This window comes from Lygodium microphyllum, chromosome 6 (genome assembly GCF_053477565.2).
Source record: "Lygodium microphyllum isolate KBCC chromosome 6, Lygodium_microphyllum_v1.1.10, whole genome shotgun sequence".
NCBI lineage: Eukaryota > Viridiplantae > Streptophyta > Polypodiopsida > Schizaeales > Lygodiaceae > Lygodium > Lygodium microphyllum.
This window is the reverse complement of record NC_141140.1, coordinates 132,331,922-132,348,569: the sequence shown is the minus strand read 5'-3', so window position 1 is coordinate 132,348,569 and position 16,648 is coordinate 132,331,922. Positions and strand designations below refer to the sequence as shown.

Genomic DNA, 16,648 nt, shown 5'->3' with positions numbered 1-16,648 from the left:
TGAATAAAACCATCCAGATGCAGACATACTGTGTCAAAAAAATTGGCACGCAAAATGAGGTGGAGACAAAATCGGCTTATACACACATCAGTGCATCTGTGGCAAGACATGAGTAGGTGTTTACATGTGGTAAGGGAGCTAATATGCACCTCGCATATGTGTAACGAACACCGAACAAAATAGGACCAAATCGATGCAGCTGTGACTTTGTTTCATAAGACAATCCAAAGGAACAAGCTTGGTGAGAGGTGTCAAAATCCCAAGATGAGCATTAAGAAATTTTCTACACGCAGGCAAACCAAGACCTGTCATTAAGATCATCCAGCATTGTGTTTGAAGGCCAGTAACCAGTCATTCAACTCCCCCAAGGGACTTCTTAGTGACACCACAACCCAAATTGCTTTATCACATGAATGTGGAGAACGCTTCTTTCTCCCAACTGAACGTATCGTAAATCTTGAATCGTTTCTTGAGAAGGGACTGCCATAAAATGGATCAGGTGATATATGGTCTCTTGACATTATCCAAGTCAGAATGTAAAATTGCCATCAACTAAAGTTACATTTACCGGCAGTAAAGTAGCACTTGTCGTGATGTTTCCCTTTAATATGGGCTCAGTTTGCTCCTTACCAACAACTGTCTGTTAAGGCGGACTAAACTTCACCTACCACAATTGTTTTTTAAACTCGTATAGACCAGAAAGATCCAACAGTTAGGATGACGTGGACAACTGTGGCAGCGTGTGAATGGATCTTAACACACCGAAGTCAAAACAGAGACATTGCAAACAATGTGACAGAAAACATGGAACGGAAATTACCTGTTCGACAGAATGAGACCAGTTCTGTCCAAATGACAGACACCTGCAGCCCACTCACACATGCCCCCTCGCGCACACCCACACCCGTACATGCACATGGACACGCCTGCACTCACGCCCACATGCAAGCACCTGCATGTGCCCATATGCACCTGCACACGCACATGCACTCGCACACCTCTACTATGATGGAGCAGTAGTGTTGAGAATAAAAAAGTAATCATGCATAAGCTAAGATCTTGTTCTTGGAAACAAGGCATGTATGCTTGTCTCCGAAACCCTGTACTCCTTAGAAAGGATCAACCACGTTAATTGTGACAGCAAAATCTGATATTGGCACCAAATGCATCAATTACAAGTTGTGTGCCTCAACTACATACAAATACTGACCTAAAATACAGAAATTGGTACATCAACTGTGCCTCTGGCTGCTCCAGTTTGTATAGAGATTCTAAAATCAAGTAAGACTGAATAATACAGCTACCAGGGGTGGTCAAAAGCAGAGCTTTGGATCTACCAATAAATTCCCCCAGTAGATTAAATGGCAATAGTCCTCATATAAACCAGCCGCACATACAAAGTCAATCAGGTCTCCCTTGAATCCCATGGAATATGTAATGACTAGACACTACATAACTCTGCTTTATATACAATATAGGGGAAGTCTGAGGATCCCAGTTATTGTTCACTTTCTTTTGTTATTCTCCTGCATTTGCAGGGAACCGTCTTTCATCAATTTGATGCTCAAGTTGTTAAATCTTTCACGGGAATAATGTCGTGATGCCTTCCTCCAATCTGTGCCTGTGCGCATCATGCTGGCGAACTCTTCATAGCTGATTCGACCATCCTAAAATCACAAATCTCAGAAGGTGAAAACAAAGAAGCAGACCATTCTTAAAGCAATCTTTTACAAGATTTTACCAAGGTATTCAACCAACTCTTTTGATGCTTTTATGTCTCAAAAAGGTACTCTGCCATGCTCTGTAACATCAAAGTCACCTCAACTAATATTACTTGAGTTATGTTAGCTAGATTACCTTGTCAGTATCCACTTCGTTCATGATATCATTTATAAGTTCAGAGTCCTCAGCTCCTAAATCATCACTCAATGCTTGTTTCAGCTCATCAATGTCAATAAAGCCATTCCCATCCAGGTCAAAACGAGAGAATGCCTTCTGCAAATGCTCATCATTGTCCAATCTCTGGAGTTGTACAGTCAGTGCAGCGAATTTACCATAATCAAGGGTGCCATGTTTATCAACATCTGCCTGTGACAAAACAAAACCCAGTCCAAAACGTATGTAAGAGAACAATTACTCTCAAGACTTGATGCAACTTTAAGTGAGTTTGATTGCAAGTTAGTGTCTGGTCATTAAATCATGCATGAAATCCAGGCTGTGACTTGTGCATGCATTTTAAACTATTTTACTTCCGATTCCAATTTGGTGTTCACATTGTTTTCAGAAGCTCATCATTCAAAACGCATAGAGATTCAAGGATTGCCTACTAAGCTTCCATATGTGACACCTACACCTTTCAAGCAGGATTCCCACTTCCTCTGTTGGGGCTTCTAAGTATGCCACAGTGCAGCTGAGTGCATTTCAGCTACCATGGGCCACAGCTGCCCTGCAAACAAAAGAGCATTGTTCAGCACCTTGACCAAGGTGTTGTGAGTACACCACAGGACAGCTGAGTGCATTTCAGCTACCATGGGCGGCAGCTGCCCTGCAAACAAAAGAGCATTGTTCAACACCTTGATGAAGGTGTAGCTCAAGCCTGTCATTGCACTTTCCATTGACCTGGAAATGATCAATTTCATCTCTATCTATGCCTAGTCATTCTCCATCAAGTGCATGTTCAGGCCCACTGCCAGACGCCTGGTGGAGGAGGTCACCAGCTGAAGTGGAGATCCTGGGACTGGTGCACTATCGCCTAAAGGAGAGGAAGGCAAAAACAAGGTCCACCAACCTCACATGATGGAAATGCCAACAGATGATGTGATGCCTAATGGAGAGATGACCTCCAAGCAGCCAAACGCTGATGCATGAGTGACACCAGAAGGATGCAGACCGTCACCAAGATGAAGAGGATGATGCCAATTGATGAGGAGCACCTAACGCAAGGGGGAAGGGCTCAAGGAAGCTGTCACCACCAGTGAAAGACAGGCGCCGGCAAGCATGGAAGCTACTGCCACCATAAATGCAGCCCAAGGAAGTTGGAGACTGCCGCCTGGCAACAAGGATGGAGATGGTGGAAGGAGAGGAGAGAGAAAGATGATGGGTGACTGACAGAATGAATCAGCCAGTGTGGAATGAATGATGGAAGAAGCCTATAAACAGACAAAATCAATCTAGAGTGGCGCCCAAAAATGGGCCCCGAGCCCTTTTTGGGGCTGTCCACTGTGCGAAACCCCAAAACGCAGAGGAAAAAGTGAACCATGTGAACTGAGGAAATGGGTTTCTGGACACTCCCTCTCAAGCCTAGAAAGGAGCACAAAAAGAGGAGTGAGATGAAGAGAAGAAGATCCACCCTATAATCCAAGAATGCCACTTGAAAGAGACTTGTGAAGATAGTCAAGAGACTCGATGAGCAGCAGAACCTAAAACACAACCTCGAGTGAGAAGCCACTAGTCTATTACACCATGCTAGAAGGAATACGAAGGCCTAGTCATAAAGTCGCTGCTCATCGAGTCTCTTGACCTGCTCATAAAGTCACTGCTCATCGAGTTTTACCTCTAGAAGTTGCATTTTAATGGAGGTAAAACTGCTCAAAGAGAGCTAAACCTCGAAAGTTAAAGATGGTGTGTGAAGAACTTCGAGAGTAGTAGGGTCCCTCTCTAAAACTAGAGATGCAAGAGCCCCCTCTAATGCCTAATGGAAGCCCTTGTTGAATCCCCCTCTAAAGGAGATAGGGAATCCAAATGCTCATGGTTCACGAACTTCAAGGTGCCTGACGACGAAGGAATTGCCACCAGTTGTGCCGAAGAAGGTATCTAGGGCTCGAAAGGAGCAAAAGCCAAAGAGCGCCCAGAGGTATCTTCTCAAACCTGAGTAGAAGCGGATGGGATAGAAGGAGCCTCAAGGTGAACCAAGGGTGGGCAACAGTCATAGGCTCTCAAGGGAGTGAACTGGGGAGGAGAGGTGGGCCGTGGTAGCCACTAGACCCGAAAATGAGTGGGGGAAGCTTCTGCATAGTGTGGTGGTCTCCACAAGGGCTTATCGCCTCGTGAGGTCTTAGGGCCTCTATCTACTCGTGAGGACTCAATACACATTGGATACGTCTTATGGCCTTGAGCATAGTCAACTAAGAGCCAATGTAGAACAATCTTTGTGGCCCAAAAAGTAGAGTAGCACAAGACGTGCCTTAGCATGAAAGATGCCCTAGAGCAGGGAGACTGTTGAAGAAGCCTTTGAGTCTGCAAATGCAAGGATGATGAGGTATCACCTAGCGTAGGGGGACTGTCGACTGCCGAAGAAGCCTCTTAATCTACAAACGCAAGGACGATGCCTGATGCCAACTGTGTTAGGAGTGACGCCAAGTGGTAAGGATGAGCTAAAAGCTGAAAATGCAAGTTTCAACAAACTCTAATGGTAATGCCTGGTGGAGAAGGTCACCAACCGAAGTGGAGATCCCTGAAGCAACAAATGCAAATGGGTGGAGCCTCCTAACTGCCAAACGCAAGATGAAGAGAGGTTGAGAAAGGTGACCTCCCAAACAATCCAAAAACAAATGCCGGATGCCACCTAGGACTGGTGTACTATCGTCTGAAGGAGCAAAGGGCAAACGCAAGGTTCACCAACCTTAGATAATGGAAACACCAACAGATGATGTAACACCTAATGAAGAGATGACCTCCAAGCAGCCAAAAGTTGATGTAGAAGAGATGCCAAAAGGATGCAGACTATCGCCAAGATTAAGAGGATGATGCCAACTGATGAGAAGCACCAAATGCAAGGAGGAAGGGCTCAAGGAAGCTATCGCCACTAGTGAAAGATGAGCACCAACAAGGGTGGAAGCCACTACCACCATGAACACAACCCAAGGAAGCTAAAGATTGTTGCTTGGCAACAAGGATGGAGATGGTAGGAGAGGAGAGAGAAAGATGATAGGTGACTGACAAAATGAATCAACCAGTGTGGGATGAATAACGGAAGAAGCCTCTAAATAGGTAAAATCAATCTAGGGTGGTGCCTAGTTGTGTGGTGCCCAAAAATGGGCCTCGAGTCCCTTTGTGGGGCTGTCCATTATGCGAAACCCTAAAACGCAAAGGAAAAAGTGAACTGTGTGAATTGAGAAAATGGGTTTCTCAACACAAACAACATGACAAATTTAGTTGATTATAAAGATGGTAGGACAGTGGGAGATGTTCCTCAAATAGGTACCACGGAGTAGGTCTTTTACATAATGCTTTTGGAGTCTGCCCCATAGAAACATGAAACGGGGAACGGGAACGGGGAACGGGGACGGGGACGGAGACGGGAACGCCAAACCAAGGGAACGGGGACGTGGGAACGGGAACGGCATTTAAAAAATCAAAATTCATGAAAAAAAATTAATATTTCACTCATAATCCATGTGGACTCTGGAGTGTTAAAACTTAAAACCAAGGTATATAATCCACAAGGACAAATCATTTTAAGTTTTAACTTTAAGATATCATGTATTATTCTAAAACTACTCATTAGAAATTGAATTGCAACTTACAAGGCTCAAGAGGTAAGCTATTCAATTATAAATAATAAAATCCATAATACATATGCCAAAAATCATAAATGATAAAACAATGAACAATGAACTAAACTTAAAAGTCTAAGCTAAAAGAACATGCCTATGGTACCATTGCCAAAAAACTTAAAAGATTACAAATATGAAATTGAAGTCTAATCTTTGAAAGAACATGCTCATTGCCCCAAAAAAGACTGCAAATATAAAGTCTAATCTCTAGACTAAAGCAAAATGCGGCATACCAAAATAGCCCAAAGGGCAACTACAAGACTGCAAGACTCAAGTACAAATATAATATCGACATGGCACAACTGTCAACAACCCAAGTGTCACAATGTCATCAATGATCATAATATCATATATAATGTAAATGTGTCATGTATCATGAGACTCGTGATAACTGACTGACTCAAAATACGGATGGCTAGTTGCTGCAACTCAGGACCATCCGAACCATAGTCCTCCCACCACAAAGCTGCCCCAATCTTACAGCGATCCTCCTGTGCATCCCCACAACCAAAAGAACCCCGAAAGGTCCTATAACATGAAAGCTGATCTCTGATCTTTCGTCTAGTGCCATGATCAGGCACTAGATGAGACAATATAAGTCTCCATGCATCCATAACCTCACTGTCATTCTCCTGACCCTTGCCCTGGAACTCAGGATCCACAACAAATGCAGCTGCATGCATGGGTGAGCTATAGGAGTTCCACCTCGTCACAACTAAATGGTGTATTTCCCCATACGCCTCATCATTTGGTGCCAACTGCTGCAACTTTTCATTCAGCCTGTCCATAGCCTCATATACCTTGCCAATGCAAGGTTGCATAGCATCCATAACCATCAATAAATGTACAATGGGTGATACCATAGCATCTATCAGCTTCACATCATCCCAAAAAGTGGAGTTATTTGCTTTCTCCAAGCATAAGATACCTGTAGGAGTATCTGCCAATGTTGATGAGATAAACTCATCACTAAGAAATAACTGCCTCAAGGCACCACTGCATTCTCTTAACCTGCCTAGCATCAAGAAGTTAAAGGCAAATCTGGTATCAGAGTATTTTAAAAGTGTCTTCTTCGACCGCAAAGAAAAGTGATGGCGAAGAAATTGGTGATTCAAAACAAAGCTAACCATTTGAGCTCCTTGCTCTATGACAGATGCAATCCATGACAGGTTACCAATATCCTTTAGTAGGTTGTTCAAGCAATGAGCCATACAATATGAAACTGTGATATGTGAATAATATCCCTGAATAATAGCACCTGCTGCCTTATTTGCAGGCTCTCCATCTGCAACAAATCCCACAACATGCTCTAGGCCAATAAGCTCAACACCTGTAACCCACTCTGTTGCAAGTACATCTGCTGACTTTCCTGTCCTCGATGCATCATGTGAAGATATAAAATACATTTCCCCACGAGAATAAGCAACCATACCATGAATGGATCACTTGCGTGTATCACTCCAACCATCAGCAATCAAGGAAACTCCATTTTTAGCCCACATGCTCTTTCTAGTCACTGCTGCTTGCTCAACAAGGCGCTTTTCCTTGTCGAGCAAAGTGGTGCGTAAGGTCTCTAATGATGGAGGTAGATACGAAGGGCCATACTCACCAATCTTCTTGCACATCAATTTAAAATACTCTGACCTGGCTGCACGAAATTGAATGTGGTCATGATAAAAAAAGCGTGCCACTGATGTATCCACCTCTTCCTTCTTCTTGGGATCCCAACTAGCATCAAGTGTACTTTGTCTACGTGCAACATGTGGCGTTGTTGATGCCATGGCCGATGCAATGCCTGTAGTAGGTGTGGAGGTAGCACTTCCTGATACTGACCCTGCTCTAGATACATCTGATGGGGATGGTATCACAAAAGTTGCAGGGTCAACTGCAACACGTCGTGGTCTAGATGCAAGATAAGCTTGTTGACCTGCTACACGGTCACGAAGCTCCCTTTGCTTCTCCAAGGTCACATTTGGACAAAACTGCACCTCTGAATTTGGCTCATGTAGGAGATGAGCTCGGACCTGATTATGCATAAATATTAAAATTTAAAATGGAACAAGTGGCAATTGGTAGTCCATATTCTAATATTTAAGTAACTTTGAAAATTTAAAATCAATAAAAATTTGAAATACAAATGCTCGGCTCAATGGATTACCTTGTTTGCTCCACTAGTTCGCTTGTATGGGCAAAGCTTGCAAGTCCATGGTCGAGATCCTCCACCACTCAAAGGGCGGTCAGCATTTACTTCTTCCCACCATGACCAATCATCAAACCTTCTTCCTCGACCACCAACCCGACGAGCGGGACGGGAAGATGAAGCCATTTATGATTTCAGGCTGAAAATTGAAGGCCTTGGGTTCAAGAGTCGAGAGAAGGAAAAATTGAAGGCTGAAAATTGATTATTGAAGGCTCGAGAGAAGGGAGAAGGCTCAATTCAAGACTCACTCAAGAGTCGAGAGAGAAGGGAAAGGGAGAGAAGGGAGAAGAAGAAGAAGGTTCATGGAAGAAGGAAGAAGAGAAGGGAGAAGTGAAGAGAAGGTAGAAGGAAGAAGAGAAGGAAGAAGAGAAGAAGAGAAGGAAGAGAAGAAAGAATAAGAAGAGAAAGAAGAAGAAGGAAGAGAAGGAAGAGGTTGGAGGTGGGAGGAGAAAGAAGAGAAAGAAAAAGAAGGAAGAGAGGGAAGAGAAGGAAGAAGGTGGCTGGGCCTAGAGGCAGGAGAACTGGGCCAGGCGGGAGCAGGAGAAATGGGCCAGGCGGGAGCAGACAGGACGCAGGCGCGAGCAGGCGGGACGCAATAGAACAGGGCACAAGCGGAAACTGGGCGCGGGCGGCCCGCAGGTCATTTTGCCACGTGGCGTTCCTGTCTGAAACGGGACAAGGAACGTTCCATTTTTTGGAAACGCGATCCGCGCCAGATACATGCCGGGGACGGCGATTCCGCGTGCCGGGGGGGCCGTTCCGGCCGTTTCCTGTCACTATGGTCTGCCCATATAACCGTTACATAAAGCACCTATTAGCCACACCCTCCAATATGTTGGTACACATTGATTCAAAGAACTCCCATCTTTATTCCCTAGCCTTACTACAATGTTAAAGCTTTAGTAGGGAGTCAAAGCAACAACAACACAAGGTTTTATCTTCACTCCTTAGCACCCTCATTACTACAAGGGCACCATTTCATGAGCCTTCTTTATTGTTCTCATGGTAACTTCATCATCCTCACTTCTACACAACATTTTAGTATCAATTCGCTCATTCTTGCTTCCGTGCACATTGCCATATATGGTAGCATCACTAGAACTACGTTTTGATTGCTGATCTGTTTTTACAATCAGCTGTAGCTAGTGTTTTTCAGCCTTTGCACCTATGTTTGCTGCTGCTACATCAGCTTCTCACTCTACATCAGCCTTGTTGACCTAACAAGTTGTTTACCGCTCAACAGTGGTCCTATCCACTTGATCGGTCTCAAACAACCTACATTTTTTCTGTTTCTTGCAGAATTTTCACTGATCCATATCAACATCAGCCCCAACTCAACTTTTCAAAGTCCTCTTAAGCAGTTCATGTTGAGCTAAAAAATACATTATAAACTGATTAGCTCTTTATTACAACCCCAAAATGTGCTTATTACCAAACTTTCATTAAATTACCAAACTTTCCTTGTAAGCGCGGGAAAGTACATGAAAATGACAATACTTGAAACTTAACTAACTTGATTAATTATCACCATGAAAATTAGAAGATAGAGAGAGAGAGAGAAAGAGAGAGAGAGAGAGAGAGAGAGAGAGAGAGAGAGAGAGCGAGGAGTTGACAACACGTTGAGAGGGAAACCGGCCACTCCCCCTTGACAAGAATTTATTGAAGCAAAACCACGATCACCAAGTGCCTGAACCATATACAAAAAGACTAATTTGCTACAATTCTGAAAATTAGGATTTTGAAACCCTAATTTCTACAATCTCCGAGCAGCAAGTTGATTCTCTTCTTTAGTGGTTAGATTAGATCAAGCTAAATAGAAAGTGCCTCTTGGATGAGAGATAGATAGTAGAATACAAAGCATGCAGTTGAAATTTCAGCATGAAAGTTTGTTTCAATGAAGAGAGAGACCTCCAATATATAGGTGTGGGGCTTGGATGCTCAAAAGTGAAAAGAGGAGGCTACAACTAACAAATGTTTGCTGAAAATGATTCTCTTCAAATTGACACATGTCCTCTTCTAGATACCACATGTTTCACTTTTCTAAAGAAAGAAGTTTCCAACCCTTTTACTCCCAAAATCTCTCAAATGGTTAAAAATTAGAAATAGCTACTGAAGACAAAATTGTTTTTTGCAAAATTATGGAGCCTTTGACATAAACAGAATTTCCATTTGGGCAAATTCCAAAAATAGTAACCTCTTAAATTTTACAAGTCGCCAAATTTAGCTTCTTGAAAGCTTCATTTTAGGTGTTCACCAATTCATGGTTTCTTTCTTCGATCATAAGCATCTGATTTCACTTTCTAAAACCACTCATTATATGGACTTCTAGTCAATGTGACTCTCTGAGTGTAAAAGTCTAAGTCATCTAAGCTTTCTAGTCAATCTGACCAACCGACTAAACTTTTAATTTCTCTTGGATATCTTGTTAATGACAATCCAAGCATAATTATAACATATTCTAAATGAACATTTAATCATATTTTAAAACACTTAAATAATACAAATCGCCTTTTAAAGTACATGAGCATCAAATTAATTTGGAATCATTGAGGCAATATATCTTGGTAACAATTGATATACAAAAGGTTTGTGATATCCCTATAGCGTATCTGACCCCACATACCAAAACCTAATTTCAAAGGATCCACATCTATAGATAGGAGACAGCCCTTTCACTCAACCTCGTCTCATTCATTGCAAGCGCTCTATCAACTAGCGCCTTCTTCCCATTGCTGTCCACACCCCTCAATGGCAAATAGCTCTATTTGTGGTGTCGCCATCCCTGCTTCAACTCCTAGCGATCAATCATCCATCCGAGACACTTGCTAGACACAGATCTGTATTTGCAATTGCTGGTTAAATTCAGAGGTTGCTTGTTGCATTTCAGATCCATACAGAGTCTGACACACTCTCCAACCCATCTCTCTATCCCGGTCCTATATTTCTTTTTAGTTGTGTTGTGATAGGATCTCTCTCTCCCAACGCCAATACATGCATAAGCTCTTAACCAACTTTGAATGCATGCCATTCCATATGGATCCTAAGCGGAACGCTTCAACCTATACACATTCGTGGAGTGTTAATGACTCTAGCTATTAGCTGCTAATTGGATCCTTGATTTGGCTATTGAACACTCGAATCGATCTTTGTTTCTTAATCGAGTTATTTACAAGGTTTATAAGTAAGTCTAAGCAAACTCGCTGATGGGTTGCTTTGAGGATTCTTCAATTCCTCGAGAAAACTCATGATCTTGGCAATTTCTATCCAGTAGGACAAGAGACACCACCTTAGTATTGTATGGATGGATAGGTTCCGATTGGGTTCGTAACATTAACCTTTGAATATCAACTATTGCTTCGACTTTCTTCTTGGTATAAGTGCTATATCTTGGAGTAGCAAGAAGCAACTAACAATGGCATTGTCTACTGTAGAGGCGAAGTACTCAGCAACATCATCTACCACATGTGAGATTGTGTAGCATTCGGAGGTTGTTGGGAGAACTTAGTTGTACTCAACCATCCTATTGCTTTTCTATGTGACAATGGGAGTTGCATAGCCATTTTCCAAAATCAGTGTTCCGTGTACAAACAAAGTATAGAGATTCACTATTTCATCCAAGATAAGATCTTGGATGGTGTTGCCACAGTGAAATACCGCAAAAAGGAAGACAACTTGGCAGGGTTCATAGTTGCCAAGAAACCCATTTCATAAAGTTAGGAAATTTGTTTCATGCCTAGACGTTTCATAAACGTATGAAACACCTATTTTAAACTTTAACAAATGTCATACCCTAAATTTCTTGGATTTATTTAATACATTGACCTAGATATTGGCATTGATTGCCAAAGTTTTATTTTGATTTGTTATCTATGATGATTGCATATATTGAGGGTTCCTTTTACAACTAAAGTTGACACTGAGTATGGATAGTGAACCATGAAAAATACAAACATTGATGCTACATTGAATGCTCACTTACATTGTATAGAATAATGAATAATGTCAATCTGTATTTTCTGTCACATGAGTCATAGTATATGTATATAAAACTTTTCTAATTTTTTTCATCTCAAATAAAATCCGTTTCTAGCATTTTACGAAACTCGTATGAAACCTATGAAACCTATGAAACCAGTTTCATACATTCCGTTTCAAAAAGCCTTGGCAACTACATGGTCTCTTCATCAAAGCGCTTTCTCACATTATTCTACATCAACATTCCAAATCCCTAAGCCCCATGTCACATCCAAGATGAAAGAGGGGGTATTAGCAATCACCTCTTGGATAGGCAAAGGCATTATTGCAAGCAATGCACGCAAGTGCAGAAGGCAATTGGACAACAACTACACAATTGGTTGAGGCAAGTCAGATTGCCAATTGGCAAAATGAGGCCGACCTTCCCCAATCAACTAGATTTCATGCCAACTTGCCACTTTCCTCGTTTTGACTATTTATTAGTTTGCCACAGTCACTCGAATTTTGAGCATTGTATTTGAGAATGTGACGCCTTGGGTGCCTTTTTCCCAAAGTTTATTCACTCTTCAGCATTCTTATTTTTGGTGTTTTCTCTATCTCTTCTCTCCATGTTCAATTCTCACGATCACTCCATGCATCTACATTCTTAATGTTGCACTCAAACAATATGCACGCAAAATTGGCCAACTAGGGCTTGATCAAGTTTTGAGTGTGACAATATCTTTTAGCTTATTGTTTTTTACTGTTTACCTCCTTCCCAATGTTTCCTTCATGGGTCCAAGAACAAGGAGCTCAAGTTTTGGCATCTAGAGAAGCTCAAGTGCTACACAAATCTAGCGCCACCCAATTGTGCATGGATCAAGATTCTATGGCATGGCTCGATAGGGATGATTGACCTAGTTGTGCATGGATTAAGGTTCTATGATATGGCTTGATGGGGATAATCGAGTCAAAATCATTGTAGTTCGATGGCAAGTGGGCCTAAATCTTGATATGTTTTTCTTCCACTTGCCATGATTGGAGTTTCCCACACTTTGTTGTTTTGTTAGTCTTCCATTTTCTTTGAGTTGACCCCATGCTTGACATCAAAAGTTTGGTCACATTTGCCTACCTCTTTACGAATCTATGGTGGGCCTATGGTTAGGATAAGATATTAAGTTCGTACAAGTTATCTATGGTCCATGCACTCATCATTTACATGCACTTGTGAAATCTATGTTCCAATATTCTTATATTGGATATAGAGAAGAGAGATGAAGATTTTAACATAATCAAAAGAATGTGAGATTTTTTTGGTAAGAAGTTGCAATGATCATGCAATATTCCAAACAAAGAGAAAACGGAAATGGGAGGTAAAAGAAAGGAAAAGAAGAAAGGACAATCCTACAATGAGTGGTCTTGAGCATTGAGAGTGAATCTATGCCATACTGATCCCTAAGAGAGGAGATGTAAGAACATGGTGGAAGGGGGGAAAAGAGGCCATGGGGAAAGGAAGTTGTGTCAAACAATATCAGAAAGAAAAGAGATCGTGTGTCACGATTATCCAAAGCTGCCTCAACCTTCAAAAATGATAAGAGTATCAAGTAAGATTTTATATCGTGGAAATTCCAAACTTCTGCAATCTCAACAGATTACACACTTTGAAGATTCTGAGGAAAAATTCGTGCAAATTGGTGCTGGGAAAACTAGTAATTAGCATCACACTTACAGCTTCCATTAGTTGTTGAATTTCATTTTCAGAAAGCTGAGAGCCAAATTTGTGCAGACCAGCTTTAAACTCATCAAGAGTTATAACACCTTTGTTATTTGTATCCATCATGTTAAACATATTCCTCAGAGAATCAGCTTCTTCTCCCAATAACAGTTCAGCAATAACCTGCAAACAACACAAGATGATCAGACAGAATCTTATTGCAAAATGCATGTCTGTCAGCTGGAAGACTAGATCGATACCTCTACAAGACTATGTAACACATTTTCACATCAATGAATTAGATTCACACACATAAACGTATGCATATGCATACACACATGCATGCATAAATATAAGCATCCCGTCTGATTCCTGTATAACACAGAGGAGCCTACTTAGAGTGACATATGATATCATATACAAGATAACAAGAATGTGATAGAGCCCATACTCGTAAAGCCATTTTCTTTAGCTTATTCATTGCTGAAAATTGTTTTAACCTTGAACGCACAGTATCGCCGAGAGGAACATCAGGAGCCTGCTTGACATTTTGCAACCATGCATGGTCTGTAAATGGTAAAACACAGCCAAGGCGTTGAACTGATAATCCAGAACCCTCTCAAAATGAGTAATCAAATGAAGATAGAGAACTGTACCTAAGACTTGCTGTGCTGTCAGTCTGCGCCTTGGATCTGGCTCAAGCATTTGCCGGACAAGAGACTTCGCTTTTTCAGATACTCTTGGCCAAGGATCCCTCTTGAAATCTATCACTCCCCGAAGAATGGCTTGTGCAACTCCCTGCTCTGACTCTGAATTAACACATTAATGAGTAAATATCACAGTTGACTCAGAATGCAAGAATAATACTTGGATATGCCACCTAACAGCCCATTGGAAAAATAAGCCATCAAGCTTTCAGCAACTGAATAGGTACTACCTGCCCAGAATGGAGGTACACCACACAGTAGAATATACAGTATGACACCTGCACTCCAAACATCTACCTCTGGCCCATAATTCCGTTTTAATACTTCTGGTGCCATGTAATAAGGACTCCCAACAATCTCAGAGAACCTCTCTCCTGCAATTGAAACAGGTAATTCATAAAGAGTTCCTACTCAGAGAAACAATGTTTTAACTTTCATTCTTCCTGAAACTACTACTGCAACAGGATAGTACCAGGTTTGAAGAACACAGAGAGGCCAAAATCTATTGCCTTCAAGGGTGAGTTCTCCCGCTTATTTGCAAACAAGAAATTTTCTGGTTTTAAATCTCTGTGCATCACCCCATTCTTGTGGCAGGCCTGCATACCAGAAATATGCATCTAGAATCAGTACCTTCAGATTGAAAAGTGCTATCCAAGTTTCTGTCCAAACTCTGCACCCAGTGCAGAGAGGGAGAGGATCGGTATATGTTGACACTGTTGAGCTTCAAACACCAAGGAACATTTTAAAACACTTAATCTCAATCATCTGCTTTGAATGCACACATGCATGCATTCCAAAAAATGTTCAGAGGGGCCCAATGCAATGCAAACAGAACAATAAGACGACTCACAACTGACTGTGACCAGCATCTCCAAATTGTCAAATGTGCAGATGAATAAGAATAGTACCTGCACCACTTCCACAATGGTCCTGGTAACATTTGCAGCTGCTCGCTCATGATAGTGACCCCGTGCCACAATACGATCAAATAGCTCACCACCTTCGCATAGTTCCATGACCAAATGGACTGCGTTATCATCCTCATAGACACCTTGAAGTCCAACAATGTTCGGATGTGGTGGTAGATGATGCATGATGACAACCTCTCTCCGCACATCTTCGATGTCCACTGCAGTCCTCAGCTTCCGCTTAGATATGGACTTACATGCTAGCAACTCCTGTGTCTCCTTGTGCGTACAGAGATAAGTGATGCCAAACTCCCCACGGCCGAGCTCCTTACCTAGAATGTACTTGTCTAAGATACTTTCCCCTTCTTTGACAGAAACTCCACCAGGGAGGCTCTTAAGCACGCTAACCTTAGGAGTACCCGCCGAATGGTAAGCATCCGCAGCGTAAGGATTTGGCCTGCGCTCTCGCTTAGGCTTCTGCGCAGAGGTGCCACAGCAGTTACCCATTGGCAAGTATGTGCATGCAACACAGGCACGTACGGCGGTGGCACGGCAGGGCCAAAACAAGCATTCGTGCAGGGGAAGTCAACCGATTTGGAAGAAGTCTTCTTGCGTGCTGATTATTCTGACGTCTTGATCTTGTTGAAGGCGGAAACCCTAGGGTTGCTTGTGTGTCTGCGAGGGCGAACGAATGGACGGCAGCTGTGGCGAAAATGGAGCTTCAGGGGGAAGGGAACCGAGGGAGGCCGGAGGGATCTGCGGGGGCGCAGATCTCCGCCATGGCGATGGCGGGGAGGGCTGACAGGAACCAGGCGATGGTGGTGATGATGGTGAAGACGACAACTGATGACGACGGTGGCCGCGAGGAGCTTGATGTCATCGATATAATATCACTCCTGATGAGTGTTGCTGCTGCTACGGCGGCCACATGTGTGAATGTTTTTGCTGGATCTCGCATCCCCGCCTCCCCCAGTCCCCGAGAAGAAGAGTCAAAACGGGTAACTGGCTACTCCCGGTCGACCACCTCCAGCCCACCGGCCCCTCTCATCTCCCCTTTTAGAGCCGGGTGCGACCTGCCTCTTGGGGGACGGGCCACAAGAGGTTCCCCCCACAAAAACACTCGTGCTTCTCGGAGAGAGGGGGGAGAAGCTATCTTCAAGCCCCCAGAACCCTTGCAAAAAGGAGGGTTTTAGTAGAGCACTAGTAGGATTAAGAGCCACCAATTGTACCAAATGGTCCATGTAAACTTTGAACCGGATGCCCACCAATGGCGAGAACGATCTTGCATTTTGCTAGCATTCTTTTTCGATCCAACTCACATGTTTTTTTACCAAGCACAAGGGTGTGACTCGAACCTTATCTTCAAGAAATTATGTGTTTCCTATGGGGTAATCGGCTACTCCATGTTGCCCATTGCAGTGTTCTTTGTTTGCTTCCAAACACTCCTTGAGAAACCTCTCTAAGGGCTTGCAGGAGTGTAGCAGAGGATTTCATAACGGCACAATGGCACCATACCACAATTCGAAACGAGCTAGAACAAGAAAGGTCCTTGACCATTTGTCAGACTTTAAACAACTCAATGAACCTCTAGAGAGACTAATAAGAATGAT

General features: G+C 42.6%; 1 protein-coding gene across 1 annotated transcript; it reads right to left on the bottom strand.

Moving 5' to 3' along the window:
• Positions 1 to 1,093: 1,093 nt before the first annotated feature.
• On the bottom strand, positions 1,094 to 16,001 carry LOC148035145 (calcium-dependent protein kinase 13-like). Its single transcript, XM_087680115.1, has 8 exons — positions 15,039 to 16,001; positions 14,603 to 14,726; positions 14,361 to 14,504; positions 14,080 to 14,232; positions 13,875 to 13,990; positions 13,439 to 13,606; positions 1,858 to 2,088; positions 1,094 to 1,667 (listed from the first exon to the last, which is right to left on the bottom strand). Exons 1-8 carry the CDS (start codon positions 15,543 to 15,545, stop codon positions 1,506 to 1,508), a joined length of 1,605 nt encoding a protein of 534 aa, XP_087536241.1. The 5' UTR covers positions 15,546 to 16,001; the 3' UTR covers positions 1,094 to 1,505.
• Positions 16,002 to 16,648: the final 647 nt, after the last annotated feature.

Bases quoted from the DNA above. Each gene is read 5' to 3' on its own strand.
- LOC148035145 (XM_087680115.1), bottom strand. From the start codon at position 15,545: ATGGGTAACTGCTGTGGCACCTCTGCGCAGAAGCCTAAGCGAGAGCGC. The intron at 14,727-15,038 runs GTACTATTCTTA...TCTGGTATGCAG, and splicing joins CCATTGTGGAAGTGGTGCAG to GCCTGCCACAAGAATGGGGT. The intron at 2,089-13,438 runs GTAAGTGTGATG...GTTTTGTCACAG, and splicing joins TTCAACAACTAATGGAAGCT to GCAGATGTTGATAAACATGG.